General features: G+C 44.9%; 1 protein-coding gene across 1 annotated transcript in view; it reads left to right on the plus strand.

Moving 5' to 3' along the window:
* The window catches only part of ACTL6A (actin like 6A), a gene marked incomplete in the record, with an annotated part of 1351363 nt that overhangs the window by 523353 nt on the left and 811139 nt on the right, over positions 1-16871 (plus strand). The window contains 1 exon segment of the mRNA XM_044070379.1: positions 7766-7860. Within this exon segment, the coding sequence (XP_043926314.1) occupies positions 7766-7860 (95 nt within the window).

Consider the following 16871-nt stretch of genomic DNA (forward strand, 5'->3'; position numbering starts at 1 on the left):
ATGATGATTAATACAGTCTGTAAAGGACAGAAGAGCAGTGGTGGTACCATGGAAAGGTTTAAAACCATGCTGACAGTCAGAAAGTAGGTTATTTTGAAGAAAGTGGTCAAGAAGTTGTTGGTGGATGCATTTTTCCATGATCTTGGCTAGAGGAGAAAGAAGGGCTGTTGGTCGAAAGTTAGAGAGTACAGTTGAGTTACCACCTTTGTGGAGTGGGATAATAAGGTGGGATAATATGAGAAATTTTCCGGAGAGAAGGAATGTAACCTTCAGTGAGTGTTCTGTTAATTAGGATAGAATTGGGATAGGCTAGTACTTTAGCTGCAGATTGAAGGTATTCAGCAGGTAGGAGATCAGCTGAGGGAGTGCATAGTTTAAGTTTATGAAGTAAAGTATAGATGAGGGATGTAGGAACAGGTTTAAGTTGAAAGGTCGAGGGTATGCTTGGTAGGAGGGTGAGGGGATAGAAGTAGTAGGAGGTAAGGTGTTTGCTAAAGATTGGGCTGTTTCAGCAAAGAAGATATTAAAAGCATCAGCAATCTGGTTGGCAGTGTGAAGAGAGAGATCTGATGGGGTTGGTGTTTTGGAGTGGCCTGGGTATAAAAGTCTATTGGTGCCTGACCAGAAGATTTGTGGATTTTGTTGTGGCTTTTGCTGAAGTTTAAAATAATAGTTTTTTTTTTATCCAGAAGTATTGATTTTTTGGTAGTATTTCTTAGCTGTCTGAAGTATTGACGATCAATTGGGTCTTTAGTATTTCTCCATTTGGACCAGATTTTATTTCTTAATCGGATTTGTTGCCTAGTCTCTTTAGTGAGCCATGGGGCTGCTTTACTGCTAGTTCTTACTGAGCGTGAGGGGGCATGGTATTCCAAGATTTGTAAGAATTTAGAGTTAAAATAGGATACTGCTTCCTCAAGAGGGAGTAGTTTTAAGGGTGACCAGTTACAGGCTTGAAGTTCTGCCTGGAAGTTTGATGGATTGAAATGTTTTTTGTTCCGGGTGGTTTTGATGGTAGTTTAGTTTGGGATAAAGGTTTTTTGTCTAGTTATATAGGTAAGTGAGTGGTCACTGATGTCATCAGGAAGGATACCTACTTCGTAAGAGAGAGGATGGCTGTTAGTTAGGATCCAGTCTAAGGTACTTTCTTTGCCACTGGGTTTATGGATTCTGGTAGGGGAGGTAATTAATTGGGAGTAGCCATAAAGGTTTATATGGGTTGTGGGTTTGTGTGAAGTACAGGTGTTCCAGTCTATATAGAACCTCTTGTGCAAATTTATGTGCATAAGTAGCTTCAGAAGTGTGATAGAATTAATACAACCTTGAAGATGGTAAGTGGAGCTGTTTGCAGTTGAACCAGTACATGATCTGAATGTTAATTCACATAGTCAGCATTGCATGCTTAGTCATGACCATTCCCATCTCCCCATTAAACAGTGTCGTAAATGAGGTTCAATTTTGTTTATAAGACTAAATCATTTTCACTTTCCGTCACCATCTGCTGTGTTAGCTCAGCACAATTTTTTTGTTCAGTAATACGGTACCTACCATATGTTGCTTTCGTTAGATCATTTTAAATTATGTATGTTGCTTTCTTTAGATCATTTTAAATGATGTTTGCTTCCACATGGGCAGGTGCAAAGCAAAACTTTTAAAGCTTCATTGCATGGTATCCGTTTCTGTTCTCCATCTATATTCTGCATGCCTCAGAGTATCCTGTGTAGCCTGTATTCTGTCTTGCTCAACAAATAGATCTGAAGTAGGAATGTTCATTTGTCAGCAACCTGTGGGTTACGGATCCGATATCGGATCCGAGCCGGCAACTTGTTTCAAGCTAATGGATCCGAGCTCCTAGCCTCTCCCTTCACCCATAATCCCCTGCTAACCCTCCATGACCTCGGATCTAGTTTGCCGCGCTTGTGATGGCTGGATCTTTCTGAGCTCTGTCAGATAAGTGAAAAAAAAAAAAAAAAGTTAACTTTTTCGAATTATTTCTAGTCAGGCAATTCTTTTTTAGCTTAAAGTAATATTTGTAAAGTGTGTCTGTGTTAGGTTCCTTAATTTTTAGTTAATACCCTCCCTTTGCTGGTCGCTAGTGTGTGAGTGTTTATTGTGTGTCTTTTGGGGCCTGTGTGTGTGTAGTTGTTTTCTTCTTTTTTAGTTTAAAAAAAAAAAAAAAAAAAAAAGGGAATGGCTGAGGCCCCAAAAGCCATATTTTCTAAATGTACTGAGTGTGGCCATAAGCGCTCCCCGGCTGATGGCCACACTCTGTGCGTTCGGTGCCTTGGGGTTGAACACCTCACCTCGGGCTGTACTATCTGTGCAGCGTTCAACCCCACGGCACTGAAAGAACGGAGGTCGAAGCTGGTTCTGGCGGGACTTCTACCCCCAGATTCAGCTTCGGCCTCCGCTACCTCTGCTACTCCTGTGGCTCCATCACAGCCTGTGATGGTTGCCACTCCTGCCCCCCTGCCTCCGACTGTGACTCAAACTCCCGCTAAAGTGTCGGAGGACAGGGAGGCCAGGAGGGAGAAACGGAGGGAGAAGCACCACAAGCGGCGGGCAGAGACCTCCGTTTCGGCCCCGCCAGCTAAGCGGGCTTCTCCCTCCATTGCTTCTAGGTCTCCTCCTCCTCGGCTCCGATCCCCTTCTTTCTCCCCGGGGCCCGAGGAGGAGGAGACCCGTTCTCCGTCGAGGTCATCGAGGCGGCATTCCAGGCCTGCCTCGGTGGTCTCTTCGAGATCCACGTTCAGTTTATCTGATGCAGACTTGGACCGGATGATGCGAAGGTTCATCCAGGCCCAGCTGCAGATGGGAGTGCTCTTGCCACCTTTTTTCCACCCAATTGCTCCTTCTCCGACCCGCTACCCGGGTTCGGAGCGCTCGGAGCCGAGCAGCCTTGGAGCCGGGGGTGGGTCGGCGCCGACAGTACTTGGTACTTCGGATCCGACCCTACCCTCGAGTCTGTCGGATCCGACCTCTCAGAGCCGTGGTCCGAGCTTCGGATCCGGGGGATTCAGTGTGCCTTCGGCTCCGTCCAGGTCAGAGCACACTGGTCCCTCGGATCCGACGGTCTCGGCACCGGCTCCGATCCCTTCATTGGATCCGAGTGGGAGCCGACTTTCGGATCCATTGGAGAGTGGCTCTCCCTCGGCATTCGATGTTATGGAGAGGACTCTGTTGAGAGCATCCGGATCCCCGGCCCTTGCATCGACTCCTCCCTGCACTCCCTCTCTGCTGGGCCAGGCTTCCATCACCTGGCCAAAGGGACAGCCTGCTTCGATGTCACAGATAGTTCCACTGGAACAAGATGTTGCTGGCGAGGCCTCCTCGGACAGTCCCCCCGAGGAAGCTCCCCGCAAGCATAAGTGCAAAAGGAGGCACGTGGACTCCCCTGAGTCCTTAACCGAGGACACTGACTTGGAGGAAGGGGAAGGCTCCCCAAGATCACCCCCTGAGGATGTCTCCTTTGGAGACATCATGGAGATGCTAAGAATCAGAGGTGGGTGGTCTGCCCCCAAGTCCTCCTTTGACGAGTCCGTGTTTCTGGAGGCATTCGAGGCAGGCCCGTCTACCTCCTGGGTGTCCCCTCCAGCCGATCCCCTGGTGGACCTTATTACCACCAGGGCATGGAAGGATCCGGACACCGTGGAGCCAATACCCAAACGACCGGATAGGATTCTTAGCCCCCCCTCAGACCGGTCTCATTGGAGTAAGGGCCCCCCTGTAGATGCCATGTTGACGGCGGCAGCCACAAAGAGGGAATTGGCTCAGGAGAGTCCCTCAGTCCATCCACCGAGCAAAGAGTCCCGTTTGATGGATCGCTTAGGGAAGCGAGTCTTTAGTTCAGCGACCTTCTCAGTAAGGTCTCTGAACTACATGGCACATGTCATCAGGATGCAGCGGGATCTTATCAAAGAATACGCTGCATCCCCCCCTGAGTCCATGTCGGAGGAGGATAAACAATTGTACTCCACCCGAATGGCCACTCTGAGATCTATTTCAAACACCTCTATGCGGCTATTGTCCCACGCCACAGAGGGAGCCGCTAGAGCCAGCGAAGCAGGCCTAGTCATGAGACGTCAGGCCTGGCTCCGTCATTGCAACTTTATGGAGCCCTTTAAAGCGTCCTTCGCGAACGCTCCCTTTGATGGTTCTGCCCTTTTTGACAAAACAGTTCGCGAGACGCTTGTCCAGAGCGAGAAGGACGGGAAGACGTTGTCTGCCGTCGGAGTCCGCTTCTCTACTCCCCAGCGGTCCTTTTCAAGGAACCAAAAGGGTCAGAAGAAGATGTGGTTCCGAAAATCACAACATTCCCAACCAGCTCCGGACAACCAGTCCTACCATGGCAGAGCTGGACAGGGAGGACGTCGCCCTAGGGGCAGAGGGGCTCGGAGAAATTTTGGGTCCAGAGAACCTTTCTCTGAACGGCCCGCGCAGCAGCTCTGAGGGGTTGCCCGGCTGCTCCACTCTGGAGGCAGTCGGGGGCGTTTTTCGAAGCATCTAGCGGCATGCGAGTCCATCACAACAGACCGCTGGGTGCTTCGCATCATATCCAGAGGGTACAAAATACCAATTCTCCATGTCCCCCAATCCAAGAACCTCCCTGATGTACCACCCGATCACAGGGAGGCCGCAGCCGCAGAAATTCAACAGCTGCTAAGAAAAACAGCCATCCAGCCCGTCCCCCAAGACCAGTTCGGATTAGGGTTCTACTCCAGGTTCTTTTTGGTGCCAAAAAAGACGGGGGATCTGAGACCCATCCTAGACCTTTCCCGCTTGAACCTGTCAGTAACCAAGGAAAAATTCCGAATGGTCACTCTTCAATCTATCCTCCCCCTTCTGAGGGAGAACGATGGGATGTGCTCTATAGACCTCAAGGATGCGTATTACCACATCTTAATGGACAAACAATCCAGGAGGTTCCTTCGCTTCTGGCCGGGAGCCAGTCACTACCAGTTCAGGGTCCTTACCTTTGGCCTCACCACAGCCCCCCGGGTGTTCACCAAAGTGTTAGCAGTGATTGCGGCCCACCTGAGACTCCAGGGAATTTAGGTCTTCCCGTACCTGGACGACTGGCTCCTGACCGCACCAGCAAGGCATCTACTTTGCTCAGCCAGAGACTTCTTTCTCCATCTAGCCCCACAACTAGGCATTACTATCAATGTCGGCAAATCCCTACTGGCTCCAACACAGATCATAGAATTTATAGGTGCCAGAATAAACACCAGAGATTTGCGATCCTTCCTAACTGCGGAGAGAATCAGAAATCTTCAACTCCATGTGCGGGCTATCCTTCATTCAGAGGCTTCACCAGCGGAATTGATCCTGAGGGCACTAGGCTCCATGGCAGCAGCGATTACACTCCTTCCATGCGCCCATTTGAACATGCGAGTCCTGCAATGGACTCTGTTAGTGCAATGGTCCTTCCTATCCCTTCCTTTCCATAAATTTACCAGTTTTCTTCCCTAAATATCAAAATAAGGGTGAATACAAGCTGCACTCATTGGATGTTCAGCTTCGTTTTTATACCCATAGGACGGCTGGCCATAGACAATCCGACCAGCTGTTTGTTTCCTTTGCCAAATTTAACTTGGAGAAAGCTATCTCTAAAGTATCTTTATCTCGCTGGATTTCCCAATGTATCCTGCTAGCTTATCAAGCCTCGGGTAGACCCGCACCAGAAGAAGTTCGTGCTCATTCCACTCGCTCCATTTCTACTTCTGCGGCTTTCAAGTCTAGAGTTCCTTTGGATGATATTTGTTCTGCAGCCACTTGGGCTTCATCTCATACCTTTATCAACCACTACAAGCTAGACCTGCTTTCTAGAGGGAGAGCATCCTTTGGCTCTGCGGTGCTTCGTAATATCCTTCCATGATGGCCACCCAGGGTGCAGGTAGCTGGGGACTCTGTCCCACAGGTTGCTGACAAATGAACATTCCTACTTCAGATTTAGAAGTTATGTACTCACCATAACGCTCCATCTGAGTAGGTAGTTCATTTGTCTGCAACCATCCCCCCCTCCTTCCCCCTGACCTTCTTGGATCTATTAGTTTTTAGGTATCCTTTCTTGGATATATATGGAGAGGCAAACTCGATCTGAGGTCATGGAGGGTTAGCAGGGGATTATGGGTGAAGGGAGGGGCTAGGAGCTCGGATCCATTAGCTTGAAACAAGTTGCCGGCTCGGATCCGATATCGGATCCGTAACCCACAGGTTGCAGACAAATGAACTACCTACTCAGATGGAACGTTTTGGTGAGTACATAACTTCTAATTTTCGCTCAGAAGTAGCTTTAATAGCCTGGTAACACAACATGCGGTTGCCAAGTCGGTTTGTGTGCAATTATGTCTGAAGACTTTATTTACACCCACATAGATCAGAACATGAAGAACATGGGAGGAGGGTTTAGCATAATGATTGAGGTCTGTACCTCACAGATTCAACATACAGGGTTTGATTCATACCTGTTGGTATTGTAATGGTCTGCTGACTGATTGCCTAGTATTTGCCTATGAAACATGTTGCCATATCTTGCTCTCTTGGCATGGTAGATTTAACAAGATGCTTACAGTCCTTTTGGATCTATCCAAGCTTGAGTTATTGCAAAATCTTAAGACTGTAAAAATTTAGTCATGAACAGACAAAATAATGTTTCAGACGTGTTTTGTTAGATGTAACCAGCACGCTTCTTGATTTATCTGCAGGTGTGTGAAGTACATCCTGAGATTTGGTGTAGAAACATATGTCTTGACAAAGAATTGAGACCATGTTGCTGCTGTTGCTCCTGCCTGATCTTTTTTACAGGCATGTTAGTTTGGTTCATTTTAAACGGACTCTACACCCATCCATCCGCAGCTCCTTTTTCCCATTTTTACACATGGGGTCAGGGTTTCACTTTAACAGTGACAGTCATCTAGAGCCAAAGTTCATATTGCCGGGTGGCTGTTGTACTTAATTTCCGCCCCTTGGGTATCTCAGCAAACCACATTAAAGGCCATGATTCTGTATGTTTGTAAAATGTGAACAAAATATTGGCAGTGTGTAAAATAGTGGAAAATTGCTCATTCTATTTTGCTGTAACTTGTCCGTATCAAGTAGTAGGAAATAGTGCTCGTCAAAGAATCAAGCATGTTGCTTTGTGTTGCTTCCCCATTAATCAGTGTTCCAAATGGTACTTGCAAACATGTGAAATTGACTACTATTCTTGCTTGTGACTCATACTTGTAACTATATGGAGACAGAATACTTGTGAAGCCATGAAGACTGTTGCTGAATGGCCCTTTCCAAATGATCATTCTTTTGCTTAAGTATTAATGAAGTACAGTTATTACAGACACCATGTGTTTTTGCTCCTCCCATCACAGTCGAGGCTATGATGCTGCTTTTCTTTTTTTTTTGTAAATGTATTGATGATTTTAGTTGCTACAGCCTCTACATGCTACATTTTACTTGCCCCCTTTTGGGTTTTGTAGAATAGCCCTTAAGGAATTTCTATACTGTTATATTTTGCTTCTAAATGATGCATCAGATGATACCTGCAAACATGTAAAACAAAGTGAAACATTCCTCTTGCTTTTATGTAACTATATTTTGTTGCTTTCAGGAAGCACAGAACAGAGTGCATCAAGTAGTCAAGACTATGCTGCTCCCTGTGTTCAGTAAAAGAATTGTATTATTCAAGAACAAAAAAATAATAATAAAGAATGTTTTTAGGTGATGACTATAGAGTGATCCTGTATACTTTTCTTAACATTTATACCAGTTTTGCTAATGGGCGGTCTACTGGGCTGGTATTGGACAGTGGTGCTACCCATACTACAGCTATTCCAGTGCATGATGGATATGTACTTCAGCAAGGTAAATGCTTTTCATATATATACGATTGCAGAGTGTCTCTCTATGTTGTGAAATAGATCTTGCTAATGGAAAAGAAAAGATGCAGAACATGAACGTATTTGCATCCCAAAAACAGAATTGTATTTTTACATTATCTGTTTGGCTGTTTGTCAGAATTTTAAGTTTCCATAACTGTGCAGCCACTTAGCTCCCTAAAAATGTGTTTTGCATAACCTCTAGCTTTGATTGTATTGACGTGCTGCAGTTTGAGATTTACCAGTTTTGCATTGTAGCCATTAAGAATGGATTCACAGCGACTCCTCAAACAAAATTTGTCCAGCTGACTACATCAAACAAATTTCTGTGAAACCACTTTCAGTAAGTCACAAAAGCTTTATTTGCATCACCCCTTGTTGGGAGAGACCCCACAATCCGTTGAGTAACATATGCTGACTCTGTTGCCCCTCAACTGTGGGGAAGTGTGTGTGCATAGCTAAAAATGTTCACTGAAAATGGTTTTCAGTGATCCTTTCTGGTGGTGTGTGTTGGGCAAATTACTGCTGAATACTTGTCACAATCTCTCAAGAATAGTATATATATTAAAAAAATTCAGATGAGACACCTGTTTGTATATGTGTATTAATGCAAAATAATGCAGTAAATCTGTGACTGCACAATTCTTTTTTTCTGATTTACTTAAAAGTACCAAATGTCTACAATTCCTAATTGTAGTAGACTGGATCTGGTTCTTCCCTGTTTGTTTTGTGACATTTTTCTGCAAAGCTTTCCTTTAACAGGTTTTCCTGAAAATAATACTTTGCCCTGAAGTCCACAGGAACTAGTAACCATTTGTGGTCAATTTTTTAAGGTGGGATCATCCTTCATTTGAAGCATCAAATGCTTGGTTGCTTCTCTGTTGTAATGTTTTAACTTAAGATAGATTCCTTTCTAGTCAGCGAATGAGACACAAAATGCTCATGTGCTCTCTTGAAGCCAAAAGCTGAATGGACTGAATCCTTTAGCCAAGTCTTGTGACTTCCTCAGTTCAGCATAGGATGACCATAGCACTTTGCAACATTGTTGTCAGCAGAGCAGCCTGAAGCCTTGGATAGGGTTGGTATAAAAGTTTACTCCACATTTGGTCATAGAGACATCTGTTTGTCTCACCTATGCAAATTCCATTCCTTGTTAATGAATGAAGCCTGGAAAAGCAGTCCTCTCTTCCTGAGGTTGGATTCAAAGTGAAAATGTGACAGATTGCCTGTAGCTTCCAGAGGAGAGAGGATGTGGAAGTGTATGTCAACTCAAAACTTTAGAATAGTGCTTATATTGTTAAAACAAAGGCTATGCGTGCTATGGGATTACTGTTAAAAGTAGCACCAGATCTATGGCTTTTTTGGTAAAATTATTGACCACCTATGTCAGACCGCTTATTGAATACTACATCTCTTTCTGCTGTTCTAAAGGTGATCTCTCAGTGTTAAATTCCGAGATGCTTTCTATGAAAAGAATAACTGAGTTTTTCTAGGTGTACAATGTTTACAGTCTGTATTCAATAAGTTATCACTGGCTACAAGGTAAATTGATATGTTTAGCATACCTCCATGACAAATACTTCTGTAGCTTGAATAGCTTCGGGTTTTAATGCAGGTTTTGCATCCTCTGGAACTGCAGGAAAATGCAAACATTATTTCTTAATTCCATAAATTGTGGCAACATTTTATCAGTGGATTCTGAGGGTGACTGGGCTTCTTCTGTATCTTCCGCATAAGTACCTTGACTGGTTTTGAGGTGGTGTTTCCACAGTTTCTCCTATAGAGTTTACTTTTTCTGAAATTGTTCCCAAAGAAATAGAATTTTTCATTCGGGGCATAAATGAATACCCCCACCATCCTTATGGTGATACTGCGTTACAAGTGGATATACCATATACTGCACCTATTCCTCCTGTTATGCCAGTTTTGGAGGATGTTTTAGTTTCAGCCTGCAGTAGTCCTGATGGTCAGTCTTCAGTCCCTAAAACGATAATTTTTATAAAGTTCATCAGTCTAAAAAGTATTTGTTTTCTCACTTCAGGTCTGACTTGGCAACTATTCTATTTATTCTCCAGCTGCTAGCGAGGTTCTTGTCAATGCTAGTCATTCCCCTTTGGACAAGGATGGCAAAGGCTTTGACAGGCTTGGAAAGAGAATGTTATTGTCTTTAATTCTAGTTTTCAAAATCCTGAACTACAAGGCTCGTAGGTTTGAAGTACTTGCTAATTAATTTGTAGACCGTTTTTGAGGAACTTTTCTGCCACATTATCCTCAGAAGGTAGGTCCTCTTTAAAGTGTAATGATTGTACTGACTCTGTCCAGGGCTACAGCTACTGATGACTGTGATGAGACTTTTTGCCTGGGTACATAATTTCTTCTTTGGATAAGGAGGTTTTGTTTGGTCCTTCTGCTACTCAGGTACTCAAACATTTTGATCAGTGAGTTCTCTTTTTAGCCCCCTTTTCTTACTCTTCCTAAAACTTAAAAAAAAAAAAAAAACAAAAAAAAAACAATCCCAGCAAATGGGGATCTAAAAGGAAGTGGCAGGAGTGTTCAACAAAAAGCAAAGGGACAGGCCTGTACCTCAGAATGATTATGCCTGCATTTTCCCCCTCACATCCCTCCTTTAACCATTTGAATCTGTTTCAGAAACTGGCTGTCAGTCTTCCTCTTTGGCGGCAGATTATTTGAATCAAATGGGTTCTGAGCATACTTCTTAACTATCCAGAGTTTTGCCTCATATTTTTGGTCTGTTTATCGTAAAATTTGTGGTTTTCTGGCAAATTATTGAAGACTGAATTCCCCAAATAATGACGTACATTTTGAGTTTGACTTCATATTCTTCAGAAAATGTATGGTAATGAAAAATGTTATTCTAGCAACATTGAGTACTATTTCAAATTTTTCGTGGATTTGGGCCTTTGTTCCTCTATTTTTGGCTTTGTCCAGGTTTGTTGCACTTGTTGCTTGAAAGGTCTTGTTCTGAGAATAGTTCAGGAGGGTTACAAATGATGCTGGATAGACATGCCTCCTTTTTGGGGAATCCCAACTCATCCCCTGAACCAGATTGAATTTCTTCCTCTGGTTCTTCATGAGCTTTCCATTGGGGGTCATACAAGTAGTAATTTGTATATTAAAAAAAATTGGACCCAACATTCTCACCTTTTGGAATTTCGGATTCCAATTTTGGGTTTTAAGAAAACAAATGCTGTGTTGAAGACAGATTGCTTTGAATCCAGGTCTTCCATTCTTCCAACCCCGGCTCAGTCTGTGACAGCAGACACTCCTGATTTTGCTTGGTATGGGTGCAGTTTCATTGGGGTAAAATGCATGGCCTTTAGAAAAAAAGACAGGCCAAACCAAACAGAGATGTTAAATGTGATCCATGACATAGAATCTCTCCATCTGTGGCCCTGAGACCTGTACAGCTTTTTAGACAACACCACAGTGATATGGTGTATAAAATGGGGACACCAGGTCTTGCTGTCTGTGCATGCTGGCTGTGGTGGCTTGGAAGGTTGCTCTAAAACATAGTGCAACTCTTCAAGCTTCTGATATTCCATCAGAGCAAAATGTAGTGGAAGATCAGCTGAGCAGGACCAGGGCAGACCCTCCTTAATGGAAATTGAACAAGGGGAATCTTACAGGAATTGATTCCTTTGTGGGGAGCACCTCAAATATATTTTCAAAACAGACAACTGTTGTGGGCAGCTCTAGTAAAGAGATGTTGTTTTTCGTCATTCCTGGATTCAGAAGGATACTTCAAAGATCACTGTGGATGTCCTTAGTGTTTCACTATTGCAGTCATCACCTGTGGTTATCCCTGCTGTTGTCACCCTCGACCGGCCCAAATACCAGAGTCGATGTTTTTTTGCATCGGCTGCTGTCGCCTGTAGTCTGACGTCAGGTCTTCAGTGCTATAAAGCAAGGCAGCCGACGTCATTACATCAGTCTTTCTTGCTGTGGGGCCTGTAGCAGAAGCAGATGTTCTTCATCTCACATTGCTGCAGTCATAACCTGTGGGTAGTCCGCTGTCCTCGGTCGGCCCGAATACCAAAGTGTTAGGCTGGCGTCGGTCATGGTCGCTCAGATCTGACGTCAGTACGCCGTGGTACTAAAGCACATGACCGATGCCATATCCTCAGTCTTTCTTGCCGCATGGTCCGAAGCAGAAGCAGCGTTTGCAAGTGCCGTTCGGCGTCCTGAAATTTTCGTATTCTGAGTTTCAGACCGAAGACCAAGTTGGGCTAAGTACCCCGTTGGGGAATATTTTTGTCTTTTCTTGCCTCAGTTAAATACGGATGTCGGAAAAAGTGAATAATTGTATTTCTTGTGGGAAACAGATACCTCATAGGGATTACCACTCTCTCTGTATTCCTTGCTTGGGGCCTGAGCACGATGTAGTCGGGTGTCGCTTTTGTGCTAGATTTAATAAGCGCACCATTAAACGCAGGTTAGATTGTGCTAGGCTTGTCTTCGGTAAGCGGTGTAACTACAATATGCCGTTGGACCCTCCGACGCCCGCTACCGCTAAGAAGCGTAAGGAAAAATCGTTAAAGCCCAAGCAGGATGAGTCGTCCGTTACGGACGCCGGTTCTTTAGAAACTACGGTGGAATCTGTGGATCCAGCCGAGGTTTCAGCTGAGTCTCAGGGGGAGCCTTTAATTTTGCAGGATGTGACCTCTCAGGAGTCGGGTCAGGCTGAGGGGGCCTCTCAGGTCTCTGTAGTCCCTTCTTTGCATAAGGTGGTTAGGCCTTCTACTTCTGTCTCTAAGGCACCTTCCAAGGTCAGGCCTAGTTTGTCTTCCTCTGGCGTCAGCCCTAGTTCTGCAGGTTCTGTGCCTAAAAAGCATATGCTGAAAATGGCAGAGGATTTGATTTCCTTAATCAGGGGTTCTATGCCCCCTCCAGATAAGAGGCCTAGGGTGGAGCCAGAGGTGGAAGGATTGGAGCATTCCTCAGATTACTCGGAGTCTTCGGCTGAAGACATTCAGGATTTTCCTCCTTATTCTGATTCAGATGCAGAGAATTCTAGTCCTTCTGCTTCCCCTCCAGAGGATTTTTCTTTTTCTGAAACCCTGCATTCCATGAGGGAGCATTTTAAGTGGGAAGGTCAGGATTTCTCAGATTCTCGAAAGAGACTTAGGGAATTTTTGTTTTACCACAGCATAGCCCTTGGCTATACCCCTGTTTTGGTTGTTGTTCAGGTTGTTTTCTCTGAAGCTCCCCTTAATCCTGTTTCTTTCCCTCCTCCCCGGTCAAGCCAGACAGGTATTACAGAGTGCCAGAGGCTCATAAATATTTGTATAAGAGCCCAAGAGCTGATCCGGAAACTATTAGCCAGGGACCTAAGGGTGTCAGGGCTTCTGTTGTAAAGAATCCAGTTCCTATGGATAAAGATTCTAGAGCTTTGGATAGGTGGGGTAAAAAGTGTATACCTCTTCCACTCTAGCAATGAGGGCTTTGAATTGCCAGTTTCATATGCTGAAGTACCAGAATTTTCTCCTAAGTCAGTTAAAATCTAAGGTAGATGCTTTGGCAGAGGGCATAGAGTGTAAGGAATTGCAGGATTTAGTTCATGCCTCTGATCAGGTGGGTAAGCATTCTTTGCAGTGTGGTTTTGATGCTCTTCAGGCTTCTTCCAGGGTGGCTGCCACTGGATCAGTTATTCGTAGGCACGCCTGGCTTAAGGATCAGAACTTGTCAGAGCATGTAAAAGCTCGAATTTTGGATGCTCCCCTTCAATCTGAAGTTCTGTTTGGCTCTCCTGTGGAGTTAGTTTTGAAAAAAATGGAAGACAAAGCTAAGTCTATGCAGACAGTTAAGGATTTTTTACAGGTGCAGCCCCCTAAGTTTAGCAGAAATTGGCCTACTAAGGGATGGGCTTATCCTTCTTCTGATTTACAGTCTAGGGGCAGATCTAGACGTGGTAGGGGCAGGGCTCATGCTCAGGGTTCTTTCAGGCCTAGGACGTGGAGTTCCCCTGCACAATCTTCAGGTGAAGGCAGGGGTCAGCCTTTTCGTAAACAGACCCAATGACCTGTATCTTCAGCTGCCAGATCCCTCCTGTCTGGCAGCTCCTCTGGGAGGAAAGTTGGCACTTTTCTGGCAAAATTGGCTTTTAGTCACCCAGGACAAATGGGTGTTGGACATTATAGACCGAGGCTACAAGTTTTATTTCCACACCTTGCCTCCTTTCAAAGGCATGCCAGACGTTCCTCCTCAGCAAAGGTTGGAGGCTCACAAACAGATTTCTTTGCTTTTAAAAATGGGGGCTACCCAGGGGGTCCCTCCGTCAGAAGTGGGCCTAGGATTTTATTCACGCCTGTTTTTGGTACCAAAGAAAGGAAACACTTGGAGGCCAATTCTGGACTTATCTATTCTCAACACATACCTGGACATTCCCAAATTCAAGATGTTAACTTTGCAACAGCTTTTGCCTCTGCTAGGCAAAGATCACTGGATGGTAACTCTGGATCTCAAAGAGGCTTATCTTCACATTCCTATCAGGCCCAACTGCAGGAGGTTCTTGTGTTTTCGGGCTGGCACTTTTCATTATCAGTTCTCTGCATTGCCCTTTGGCTTATCTACTGCGCCCAGGGTGTTCACAAAAGTCCTGGCTCCGGTGATAGCCTTCTTAAGACTAAGGGGAATTCAAATTTATCCTTATTTGGACGATTGCCTGATTCTTGCTCAAGACAAAGTCGAGTTACTTCACCATCTTCAGTATGTTATGACAGTGTTAAGGTGCCTAGGGTATTCTGTGAACGAAACAAAGTCCAGTCTAGTACCCTCTCAGGACATGTGCTTTCTGGGTGTGAGACTGAACACAGCCTCTCAGATGGCGTTTTTGACCCCGGACAAACAAAGAAATCCTGCCCTTTACTTCCAACAATTATCTCTACGGTCCAGGCTGACTGCAAGGACAGTCCTTCAGGCCTTGGGGTTCATGGCATCTTGTATTCTGGTGCTTCCCAATGCCAAACTGCATATGAGGAAGCTACAATGGTATCTCAAAAGCGTATGGACTCAACACTGCCACGATTTGGACACTGTCATTCAGATAATACCTTGCATCCAAAGGAATTCTTGTGGTGGGCTCAGGAATGTCACCTAAACAAGGGACTCTCTGTGACCCGACCAGAGGCGAGTCAGATCTTAACGACAGATGCCTCGGACATGGCTTGGGGAGCACACTTCAATGGGAAATGGGTTCAAGACACGTGGCCTCCCAGACTACAACATTTGCATATCAACATGAAGGAGATGTTAGCAGTCCAATTTGCCCTGATGGCCTTCAAGGATCTCCTTCAACCAGGACAGGTGTTGATTCAAACAGACAACACAACAGTCATGTGGTACATCAACAAGCAAGGGGGAACCCATTCGTACCCTCTTTGCAGACAAGCTATGATTTTGTGGGAGACTGCTCTCAGTTTGCACCTCACTCTTCAGGCAAGGTTTCTGCCGGGAGCACAGAACTCCTTAGCAGATGTTTTGAGCAGACAGATGGTGGATCCCCACGAGTGGAAATTGGATCCTCATGTATTTCAACAGTTGACGGTGGCTTGGGGAACTCCAGACATAGATCTGTTCGCTTCTCCACTAAATTTCCAACTGCCAAAGTTTTGCACAAAGCTGTTTCACCCAAAAGCTTGGAAAGTGGATGCTCTATCATTCAGTTGGAACAACCTTCACGTCTATGCCTTTCCTCCTCTGCCTCTTCTTCCCAAGGTGCTCTTGAAGGTCAGACAGGACAAGCCTTGCATGATTCTAATAGCTCCAGATTGGCCACGTCAGCACTGGTACCCTCTGATGAGGAGTTTAGTAAGGGAGCCTCCTTGGCCTTTACCATCAGTTCCACACCTTTTGTCCCAGGCAAGCAATCATTTCCACAATGTCAGGATTCAGTCCCTGCATCTGACTGCTTGGCATATTCTGTTTTAGACCCTGGGGGGTCGCAGCTTCCTCAACAAGTTTTGAATGTAATTTTGGAGGCCAGACGGCCTAGTACCAGGAAAGTTTATGCTGATAAATGGAGGAGATTTTTTCTTTGGAGCAAAACAAAGAGCTTTGATGTCTCTGTGCCTAATTTGAGTGTTTCACTTCAGTATCTTACAGAATTATTAGACAAGGGTTTGTCTTTCTCCTCGGTAAACGTTCATGCTGCAGCCATTTCTGCACACTATGACTGTGACCCACCTTTATTCTCTCACCCTTTGTTTAAGCAATTTCTTAGAGGGGCAAAAAACATAAGACCCACGTAGAGCTCCTACTCCTTCCTGGGATCTCAATTTTGTGTTGGAAAAGCTCACTTTACCTCCTTTTGAACCTGCAGCTACTACGGAGTTGAAGTTTTTGTCTTGGAAGACTGCTTTTTTGTTGGCCATTACGTCTGCTAGAAGGGTATCTGAATTCCAGGCTCTAATGGCAGTTGAACCCTTCTTGATATTTCATAAGGATAGGGTCTCCCTGCGTACTAACCCTACTTTTATGCCTAAGGTTGTTTCTAATGTGGCATTAAACCAATCTATTCATTTGCCTACATTTTATGCTGATCCCCAAAATAAAGGGGAAAAGATTTTGCACTCTTTGGATATTCACAGGCAGTTGCGTTATTATTTGAGCAGAACCAAAGGGTTCAGGCAGTCTCAGCAGTTGTTTATTTCTTTTGCTTTGGGTTCTCAGGGGAAACCTGTTTCAAAACAAACTATTTCTAAGTGGATTGGCCATTGTATTGCTTTTTGTTATTCTCATCATGGTAAGGAGGTTCCGGCTGGAATCAGACCTCATTCCACTAGGGCGACTGCCACTTCTACTGCTTTTTTAAGGGAAGTAGCTACTAAAGATATTTTGGAGGCAGCTACTTGGAGTTCAGTGCACACTTTTTCTAAACATTACCATCTTCCTCTTTATTCCAAATCTAGGGCTGGGTTTGCCACTGCAGTTTTACAGGGCATGTTAGCAGCTCCCAATGCTTTATGATTTTGCCAACCT

Source organism: Protopterus annectens, chromosome 4.part1 (genome assembly GCF_019279795.1).
Source record: "Protopterus annectens isolate FY-2018-M chromosome 4.part1, PAN1.0, whole genome shotgun sequence".
Lineage (NCBI taxonomy): Eukaryota > Metazoa > Chordata > Ceratodontiformes > Protopteridae > Protopterus > Protopterus annectens.